General features: G+C 37.9%; 3 protein-coding genes and 1 long non-coding RNA gene across 4 annotated transcripts in view; 1 reads left to right on the forward strand and 3 right to left on the reverse strand.

Annotated features, from left to right (window-relative positions):
• LOC116303236 (polycystin-1) overlaps positions 1-1,816 on the reverse strand; it is a 28,305-nt gene extending 26,489 nt beyond the window's left edge. The window contains exon 1 of the mRNA XM_089032435.1: positions 1,599-1,816. Coding sequence (XP_088888561.1) covers positions 1,599-1,816 — 218 coding nt within the window. The remainder of the gene's footprint in view (positions 1-1,598) is intronic.
• On the forward strand, positions 1,796-5,979 carry LOC148909817 (uncharacterized). The gene is made up of 4 exons (XM_089032584.1): positions 1,796-2,540; positions 2,921-3,014; positions 3,521-3,917; positions 3,991-5,979. The coding sequence occupies exons 1-4, from the start codon at positions 1,872-1,874 to the stop codon at positions 4,562-4,564; spliced, it is 1,734 nt and encodes a 577-aa protein (XP_088888710.1). The 5' UTR covers positions 1,796-1,871; the 3' UTR covers positions 4,565-5,979.
• Positions 5,105-8,929, reverse strand: LOC148909818 (uncharacterized). Its single transcript, XR_016120189.1, has 2 exons — positions 8,512-8,929; positions 5,105-5,887 (listed from the first exon to the last, which is right to left on the reverse strand). It is a non-coding gene; the product is annotated as an uncharacterized LOC148909818 (long non-coding RNA).
• LOC148909819 (52 kDa repressor of the inhibitor of the protein kinase-like) lies at positions 6,175-7,968 on the reverse strand. Its single transcript, XM_089032585.1, has one exon. It carries the CDS (start codon positions 7,675-7,677, stop codon positions 6,361-6,363), a length of 1,317 nt encoding a protein of 438 aa, XP_088888711.1. The 5' UTR covers positions 7,678-7,968; the 3' UTR covers positions 6,175-6,360.
• Positions 8,930-9,996: the final 1,067 nt, after the last annotated feature.

A 9,996-nucleotide genomic window follows, 5' to 3' on the forward strand; every position in this document is an offset into this window, starting at 1 on the left:
CCGCATTTCTTTGGTCTTGCGACAATCATTGTTGCCGTTAAGCAAAGAAAGACCGAAAACAATGAAGTCAGAAAAAGAATGAGAGTGTGGACCGCGTGGCACTAATGAAATAGTAGAAGATAATATAGGTAAGTTGTAGTGCTTGGGAACGAGGTTATTCCGGGCGAAAGCCCTTGGAATTAAATTCGGGAAAAATTAATTTCCTTACATCTATTTCACCCCGGCCTGCTCTCAGTCTGACCTCTAGCTCAGCTGGTAGAGCATCGGTAGTACAATTCCGAAGGTCGTGGGTTCGAATTCCAGCGAGGCCGGAAATTAATTTTTCCGAATTTAATTCCAAGGGCTTTCGCCCGGAATAACCTCGTTCCCAAGCACTACAACTTACCTATATTATCTTCAGAAAGAGAATGGTTAGCTAGATTAAAATGGCGGGAAACTGGTTTGGTGGGATCGTTATTGCGAATATCATAAAGATGATTGCAAATGCGATCACCAAGACGGCGGCCAGTCTCGCCCACATACAAAAGATTACAGCGGGTACATTTAATACAATATACAACATTAGAAGTGGTACAAACAAAATGGTCAGTGATTTTAACAGTTGATTTAGGACCGACAACAGAAGTGTGAGAGGCTATGTGAGGACAAGTATAACAACGTTTACGAGAACAGCGAAAAGTACCAGGTTCTTTGTTAGAGGGAAGAACTCCCTTGACCAAGAAAGAACGAAGATTACGATCACGTTTATAGGAAAAGAGAGGGCGGTTGTTGAAAATAGCAGAAGTGCGAGTATCAGAGTCAAGCAGAGAAAAGTTGCGGTTAACAATGGGTTTAATGGAAATGTTAATAGGATGATACGTAAGAGTGAAAGGAATGCGATCATTAGAGGGACGAGTGTGGGGAGTGAGAGCGGTGGTACGATCAATAATAGAAACTTTACGAATGGCGCGATCAATAACATAAGCAGGATAATTACGCTTAAGGAAGAAGGAACGCATCTCAGAACATTTAACAGAAAAATCAAGATCATCACTACACAAACGACGAAGACGAAGAAATTGCGAGAACGGAATAGCTTTAAGAGTGTGCTTAGGATGAGAAGACGAGTAGAGTAAATAAGAATGAGAGTCAGTATGTTTGTAATGGACACTAGTGCTAAGACGGTCGTCATTAACACTAAGCAAGATGTCAAGGAAAGTGACTGATGTTTCACTAACCTCCCACGTAAAGTCTAAGGCAGGGTGAAAAGAGTTAACAAAAGAGATGAAAGAATCTAAGTCATTACGCGAACAAGAAGTAGCACTAATACAATCATCAATATACCGTAAAACGGTACTTACCTATATTATCTTCTACTATTTCATTAGTGCCACGCGGTCCACACTCTCATTCTCTTTCTGACTTCATTGTTTTCGGTCTTTCTTTGCTTAACGGCAACAATGATTGTCGCAAGACCAAAGAAATGCGTAGAAGATTATGGAATGCCGTTACTGCCAAAAGCCTTTCAGTTTTCACCACCTTGTTCAAATGGTCATACTAGATATTGAATTATGCACACCATAGATTGAGTTTCTTAATTGTACTTTCAAGTTCCATACCAAGTATGTCGAGAAATATTTTTAGTTTTAGTTTCTTGACAAAAAGTTGACGAGAACTCGACGATATTTCTCTGTTTCTCGACGAGATTTCCTCTGTTTCTCGACGAGATTTCTCTGTTTCTCGACGAGTTTTCTCTATCCACAGGGAACCCAAAATACTTTTTACGGGTTTCCTGTAGTCTAGCATCCATAGTTCTTTGCAAGCTGATGTGCGCCATTTTGAAACGTGGTACGTTCTAGAATTGGCATACACGAGGCATACGGAGTTTAGACATGAATCCAACGATTCGAAAAATATTAGAAAATATAAATACCCTGAGTAAAGAGCTTGAGAAAGCGGATGAAAAGAGCAATGAGACAAATGTATCTGATGCCACAGTACATAAAGAGATTTTGAGGTCGTTCAGAGGCCAAAATTCTCAGCCTACTGCATCGACAAGCAACGCTAATACTGTCTCTGGCGGCGGTACAAGCAGTTCTACTGTTCCTAAATTCCAGCTTGCCTATAATTTTATGAAAGGCCGAAAACGAAAGCAAGTAAAAACCAGCACAAAAAAAGCAAGTGGCACTTATGTAAAGGACGTTATTTTGCTTGCTGGTCCGAATGAAGACAAAGTTCCCCGCCAAGGCGTTCGAATTTTTCTATCTGAAAACAATCATATTGTGTCTGGGGCGACTTTCAGCAAGGACTTAGACTACTTGCCACTTTGCGATTACCTGAAGAGCCTTTTTCCATCAAAACTTGGTGAATTTGATGATATTGAGATATTAATGCCAGTCCATTCAAAGCTGCTGCCTCCCAATCTAGCACCTGGGCAACAGTTGTCTGCATTCTTGCTGCAGAAAATATTTAAAGATAGGCCAATTTATATAAGACCCAGTAAGACCTTCCTAGATATACCAGGCCTCCAGTTATCCAAGAAGAGAAAAACTGAAACTGAGGTAAATATAGATTTAGGCAGAATAATTAGTCATACCAGGCCAAGAGTACCCCCAAGAAGGCATTATTTATTCGAAAAATATATGATTATTTGAGCCATTATTTACTTCAAGAATGCATTCTGTTTGATACTATATAAACGAATATTCAAAACATTCGATTACTGATTGATTGGATTAAACAATCAAAGGATATTCTATATGCAAAAAGCAGTTGCTTTTGGTGACAGGCTTCCTGTGTATGTGTCTATGTATGGATATCATTTGTAACAATGTATTATTGGGGTAAAAATCGGGGTATACATGACCTGCTTTGACTGTAATATTGAAATGTTACTTTATTTATATTCCTTTTATTTAGAATTTCAATTTTGTGTCTACAGGTATATGAGCTAACAGATGATGATGGTGAGGATGAAGATGATGACTTAATTTTTAAAACTTCAGTTTTTGAAAAGCAAGAAAATGAGATTAAAGGTATTTTGGTTAATAAAAGCAATGGAAGCATTGAAACTTAAAGCATTTTTCATGTTTTTTATATTTTCTTACTGTAATGTGCCAGGCACAATGTGCAATAAAAATGATGACAATTATTGAACTGAATGGAGTGCAACATTGACCTTAATGAATTATGACCACCACTTCATTATCATACCTTTCCTAAATTCATATTCATATTTTAAGTATGTACCTGTCCACCTCGTGCCGACCTCGTGCCCAGGTGGCACATAGGGCTTAATTAAGTATGTTAGTGGTTATTTTTGAAATTGGGTTTTATTTCTAAAACTCGTTGGTGGCCATATTTCGTTAAGATTTATGGTCTGAAATCATAATTATATATGATTACAAAATTGCATGACACAATATGATTTTATTGTTAAACACATGCCTGTATACAGCCTTATTCTGTAGTAAAAATGCATGGCCTTCTGATTTAATGTGATTCAGAATATTGACTGGATAATATTTGTTTGTATCAACAGAGTTATCAACAGTGGACCCAGAAAAATGTGATGAACCTTCTGGAAGTAAGGTTACAGCAGAAAAGGCTGATTCAAATGAATCCTCAGTGGTGCATGAAGTGACCTCCTTACCTACCACCAGCAATTCTGCATTGTCTGCTACTAAACCAGGGACACCAGTGCCAAACACATCGTCAGTAGTGGAAGCAGCAATCCCAACCCAATCACCTACAACTGTAGATTCTGAGTTCCAATCAGTTATTACATTATGTATACAGTATATTTACGAGAAAGGCATCACTGATCCTGTGGAAGTACTAAGATGTGCTCAATCCTCCTTCAATGTTGGAAGGGATCTTGACATCCAAAGAGCTTCTGAAAGTTTGGAAGGAGAAACCAATTTTATTAACATTGACAGGTATGATTTTTCATTCAGGGGCTCAGATATCCAAAGGTCAAGGCTTGTGTCTTACAATTTTATTTGTTTTCAGGTACAATGTTCTTGATAATGCTCTAGAAGAAGTCCAAGAACTTGAGAATCCTAGGCTGACACTTGAGGTATCCTTCTATGGTGAAAGTGCACAAGATTCAGGTGGCCCGAGACGGGAATTTTTTAGGCTATGTTTGCAGGAAATCAAGACCAAGTATTTTGATAATGGCTTAAAGGAGCACTTGTCAAAAGACTATGAAAATGTAGGATTACTAATGGCACTTAGTGTTCTACAAAATGGGTCGATTCCAAGATTCCTTTCAGAAGAGCTCCTGCAGGAACTATTCAATGCAAGTAAACCATCCAAATGCATTGAAAACCTTCGGAAAGGGTTTGCAAGGGTGGGTCTTTATCAGATTGGCAGTGTTATACCAATATTTCTCCAACTCTTTCGTCCATCTCCAGCAGCTGTGCTTACTAGAAAAAAGTTACTACACGTGTTAAGTCCAAAGTTTTCAGAGGAAGGTTCTAATGCCAGAAAAGATGAAAGCAGTGTTTATGCTGCATTTAATAAATATTGCCGTGAAGCAGCAAGTGGTCGAAGGGGAAATGTAACTCTCAATCATGTGCTTTAGTTCGTTACAGGAGCAGACGAAGAGCCACTATTAGGGTTTGGTGCATCACCAGCCATTGAGTTTCCTGAGGCAAGTGGAGACAAAGCCTGGAACTTTGTTCCATTTGCAAATACATGTGCAAACACTTTGCACCTACGAAGGCCAACTTTAGAGTACCACCTTCCAAGTGAAGAAGTTCTGTTTGAAATGTTTGACTATGCATTTGTCAATGCGTATTTTGGAAAAGTGTAAATGCATGAATGGCATATCATTCTAGAATGCCTGAGTTGCAAGGATGAATGACTTTTTCCTAAAAAAATAGTTTTTTTGTTCCTTTGTTTCTAGGAACTATAAATATATTAGGACTATATTTTGACTTGCTTCACTTCATTGATGAATGCAATGTCTGTGTTAAAAGAAAAGAAAGAAGAAAAAAAGAAAAGAGTTATATTTTCATTCAGATGTATCATATTGTTTGTTACTGTTTTAAAGAGCAGCCTACGAACCGTTTTAAATTGTTGCAATGTAAACCATTATTGATGCATTGAAAGTTTGTGTACATTTAGATCAGAACATTTTAATATATGTATCTTTTTTACTTCATGAACATAATTCTACTACGGAATATGTATGCGAGTGATTGCAATAAACCTGTGAAACTAATAGTCCATATCCAGTGCTTGAAATCCCCACCTCGAAGTAAAACAAAATACAAACCAACAAACACTATAAACTTGCTATAGAGACTATTGGACTAACATCAAGTTCACAGGATGTATATTGCAAACACTCTGCAAAGTTGTTGGTACATGTAAAAATATTGGTTAAGATTACTCTTAAGTTCCAACCAAACACTTGATACGGTTGTGATTACTTAATAAAGTTATTCTTGTAATTTGTCAAGAATTATAGACCTTACATTGCAAAAATGATTAATGCCAGAATCACCGTCATCAGCTAATGGATCAATGCTTGAGTGAAGTACCTCTAAATCACCATTAGTAAGTTGGCATGAATTTTCTGGCACAACAATGTGATTATCTGAGTCATCTTGTGATAACATTTCATAGTCAACACCATAGTGATAGATGTCTTGGGGATGTTGTAAACTGGAGAGGCTGCAAGACAGCATACCAGCATTCCAAAGAGCAATTGGAGAGCTATGTCCAGCTGTTCTGATGCCATGCAGGGGTGGATCCAGGGTTTGGACATGAGTAGTTTACTCTGAATTTATACCCAACCCACCATACCCCTATTAGTTATAAACTGCCTAAAAGGATACATCTACCATAGCATGCTGTCTGCAGTCAAGATCCTTGTACAGATTTATCTCAGTTGAAGAATCTAGCACATCAAAGGACATCATGTGAAAAAAATGACATCAAAAGTATTAGTATGTAAAAGTACAATGCAAAATATATGCTATTAAAGGAAAAGTGGCATGGCAGCAAATTGAATATTTTATGAAAGATAGAGAACATACAGTCACAATATCAGTGTACTAGAATTTACATGTACTAGCAAATTATACAAAATGAATACATTACCTTATTTAGATTGAGGTGTTCCACTATAGATGAATTCATTGCTGAGTTCAGTTGAGAATATGTAAAGACCATTCAAGCTTAATCAAAACCCAGTGAACAATATTATAGATTTCAGAAAAGAATAAGTTTTTAAAAATTCCACCTTGTTCCTGTACTGTTCCCCATCAGTTGAAGGATTAAAAATCAGATAATTATTAATCCAGATGGAACATAACTCACAAGTACTCTAAGAACACTGGAGTGGTGGTCCAAAAACTATTATATAAAATATTACTGTAAGATATTCTCCATTCTCATTCGTCTAGGATTTAAAGTAGCAAATAAATCTATTATTTCCTCAAGATCTAAGTCCATGTCTCTGTGGGAATGCATCAGTGCCAGTCCATTCATTCTGTCTTGAGCCATAGTATTTCTTAAGTAGTTCTTAAGATTACGGAGGGTTGAAATGGACCTTTCACAAGAAGCAGATGACATAGGGATAGTTATAAGGATTTGAAGTATGGTATGTATATTAGCATAAGCAACATTGTCAATGTGCTCAAGTGTCCCTTCTAAACTATCAGGGATTTCCTCTCCTAGATCATCTTTCCTCATCCACATTCTCTCCCACAGAATAAGTTCTGCTTGTAAACCTGCATAATTAGGTATATCCTGCCTATAATGTTCACAAAAGGCTAATACATTATCCTTCCAAACAATACCAGTGGCCAGCATAATTGATGGAATAACTGAAAGTGCTCTGTAGCAAACAAACACATCATCTTGAAATCTGTTGTTCAGTTGTTGGACTATATGGTCTAGAAAAACTACAGTTAAATTTGTCCTATGATATTCTTCAGGGTTTCGGGCTGCAGCATTGGCTCTGTGAACTTGTCTCTGAGCTACTCTAGGCATGGTTGGTTGAACTGAAACTTGACCTGCTAAAGTGACAGCTTCCTGGTAGAGTGCATTGTGCCTGGCATCAATGTCAGTTCTCATCTCTGTTAAGACTGACTTTAAAAGTGCAAGTTCATCCTTTGCCTTGAGAAGATCCATTGCTTTCTTTTGTAATTTGACAGTGAGAGGTCGGGTCAAATCTAACATGTGTCTAACAATAACAATAGCAACAATAAATGAAAAAGTTATTGCATTCAGTAAGGTCTGTGCATCATTTCTACTAGGTCGATTCCAGTCCCCAGTTCCAAGATCATTGTTGTTCATTGATATGTCTTCAAGCGTAGCAACAACAGGACGAAGAAGTTCTACAACTCTGTCCATTCCTTCTATTCTTTCGATCCATCTTGTTCGGCATACATTTATCAGAACAGTATGGTTAGCTTGAGGCATTATCTCTTTAACCTTCATGACCAAATACTGCTGTCTCTTTGGTGAATTGTTAAAAAAATCAGAAATTCTTTTAACAGTATCCATCATGTTTCTAACAAGTGGTTGTTGGCATGTGTCAGCAACACACAAATTCAGCCTGTGGTTCATATAGTGAACATAAATTGCTTTGTCAAATTCATTTCTTATAAGTGTTGAAACTCCATTCAAGCAACCTGCCATATTGCCTGCCCCATCATAACACTGGCCTCTGCAGTCGTCCATAGAAAGTCCTAATTCTGCTACTGCTGTAAGTATTTTATCTTTGATAGCAGCTCCAGTTGTTCCCTCATCACAAAGAGAAAACCCAATAAATTCTTCTCTAATTATATTTCTTGAATCAAGAAATCTTATCACTAAAGAAAGATTTTCTTTGTTAGAAATGTCTGCAGCTTCATCTGCAGACAGAGAAAAACTTACTGTCTCTGATTTCCTTTGACAAACTAGTTAAAATGTAAGGACCTACTGTTTCTATCATCTGATTCTGGATGGTTTTAGAAATGTAAGTTGCATTTCTGGGTGCAGTTTCCAGGTGATTCTGCAGTATTTGATCACCACTCTGCACTCGAAATTCTAGCAGAGCCTGAAAGTTTCCTGATAGACTAGCATTTGTTGGGTCATCATCGCGTTGACCCCGGAGAGCTATGTTGTTTCGCCCACAGAAAATTATCGTTTCAAACAAAGACTTAAGGACCGTCCTATTTCTATCGATTTGCTGTTGAATATTCAACTTCTGATCTACTGGGACCGCTTGCTGCCTCATTGTTTTCAAAAAGTTATCCATGGCAATTACAGCAAAATTGTGCATCTCACATTTACCGCTGGCGTGTTTTGTAAGTCTCGAAGCCGCTGAAGTCCAACATGTGAGTGGGGACTTCAACAACTTGTCTAATTCATGAGCATTTCTACCAGATTCTACTCCAAACAAAACGCAGGGAAAACAAAATGCTCCATCGAGATATTTAGAGTATGCAAGCCAGGGATATCTTCTAAGCCATTCAAAGACAAACTTACGAGGCTTTCTATTTTCTATTGACAGTGGGAAATCAAAAATCTCACCTGGTTTCCACACATTCTCAATGAACCCCAGCTTATCTTGTGGTGATGAAGAGCCAATTTCTTTAAAATTCAAGCCAATGTCGAAAGGAGAACAGTCCTCCCTCCTGCAAATCGGGTCGCCACGCATTGTAGAATATTCCTTCGTTCAAACTACAGCAAATCTATGACTCTAATCATAAGAACGAAAGAGACCCAACGGGGGTAGGTCTAGCTTTTTATAGTTTTGCTGGTAGTTTATGAGGTAGTTTGCAAAGTAGATAGCCAATCAGAAAAGGGTTTGAGTGGTTTCCAAAACAATCAATGTGTTTCCAGCCAATCAGAGAATTCTTTGAGTAGTTTACGATCATCACACCGGCCTAGCTCTACAACTACGCACGCTCACCCCCTGAGGTCCTATTTGACAAAGGCTGTTTTCCGATCGTTTTCCGATAGCATTCCGATGCGTACCGACGGAGATATCCGAAACCCGAAAATTTTTGCGGGAATCGGTAATAAATCGGCAGAAATGACGAGATTACTCATTTTTGTTTGACTTTTCCTTAATAATTAACTGAAAAACAACCAAGTGAGTTGTTTCTAGAAGTTTCTAGAATAATGTAATACACATATTTTGACATTATTTAGAAAGAAATGATGTCTAGCTTTGAAAAAAATTGAGTAGTTTACGGAAATCACGTAAACTACCCTGGATCCACCCTTGCCATGATAGTTCCATTGTGAAGTAAATTCTTCCAAAGATCTCGATATACGGGGAATGAACATAAAGTGAAGAGCTGCCAAGTCAATTTCATTAGTTGAGTCCAATATATTGTAATGTTCCATGTGCTTGAATATAGCAGAGTAGTTGTAGTTTACAACCCGATTGACTTCCCTCCACAATCGTTCAATGCGTGTGTTATGAACACTTCTCCCTGTAATGAAACTTCCTCTATTTGCACCTCGATGCAGAATCATGAACCTTGCTACATCATAATTTTCTACACCCAAATTGCCTCTAACTTTGCTGGGAATCCCAAAGATATCAGTTCCAGATTGGAAAAATTGAAGAACTGTATTTGCCAAATTATTAGTGGCACATTTCAAGTAGATGATTGTTCGACTATAGCCGTCAATACATCCATGAATTACTATTCGCCATCCTATGAGTTTATGGTTGGAGTCCATATGCCACAAACAATTTGGTGCTGGGACATTGTAGACTCTCCTTTGTATTGCTTGACTTTTCCTCGCTGCCCTTCCAATAGGATCTATGATTTGCAGTCTCTCCCTTACCCTCCAACGCTGAACAAGTATTCCTTTGCTTCTCAAACTTCCACGAATGTAGCTTTCTCCAGCACGTGGAGTTATGGATAATATCTCCCTTAGTACTTTATCCAATTCTGTGTTTGAAATGTCGGAAAATGTCCCATGAATACCATAGTCTCGAACACGCCTGTATAATGTCCTTTCACTAACGTTTAGGCACTCTGCAACCTTAGCCCATTT

This window comes from Actinia tenebrosa, unplaced genomic scaffold, assembly GCF_029948245.1.
Source record: "Actinia tenebrosa isolate PJP-AT-01 unplaced genomic scaffold, QUT_ActTen_1.0 PGA_scaffold1__47_contigs__length_23844297, whole genome shotgun sequence".
Taxonomy (NCBI): Eukaryota; Metazoa; Cnidaria; class Anthozoa; order Actiniaria; family Actiniidae; genus Actinia; species Actinia tenebrosa.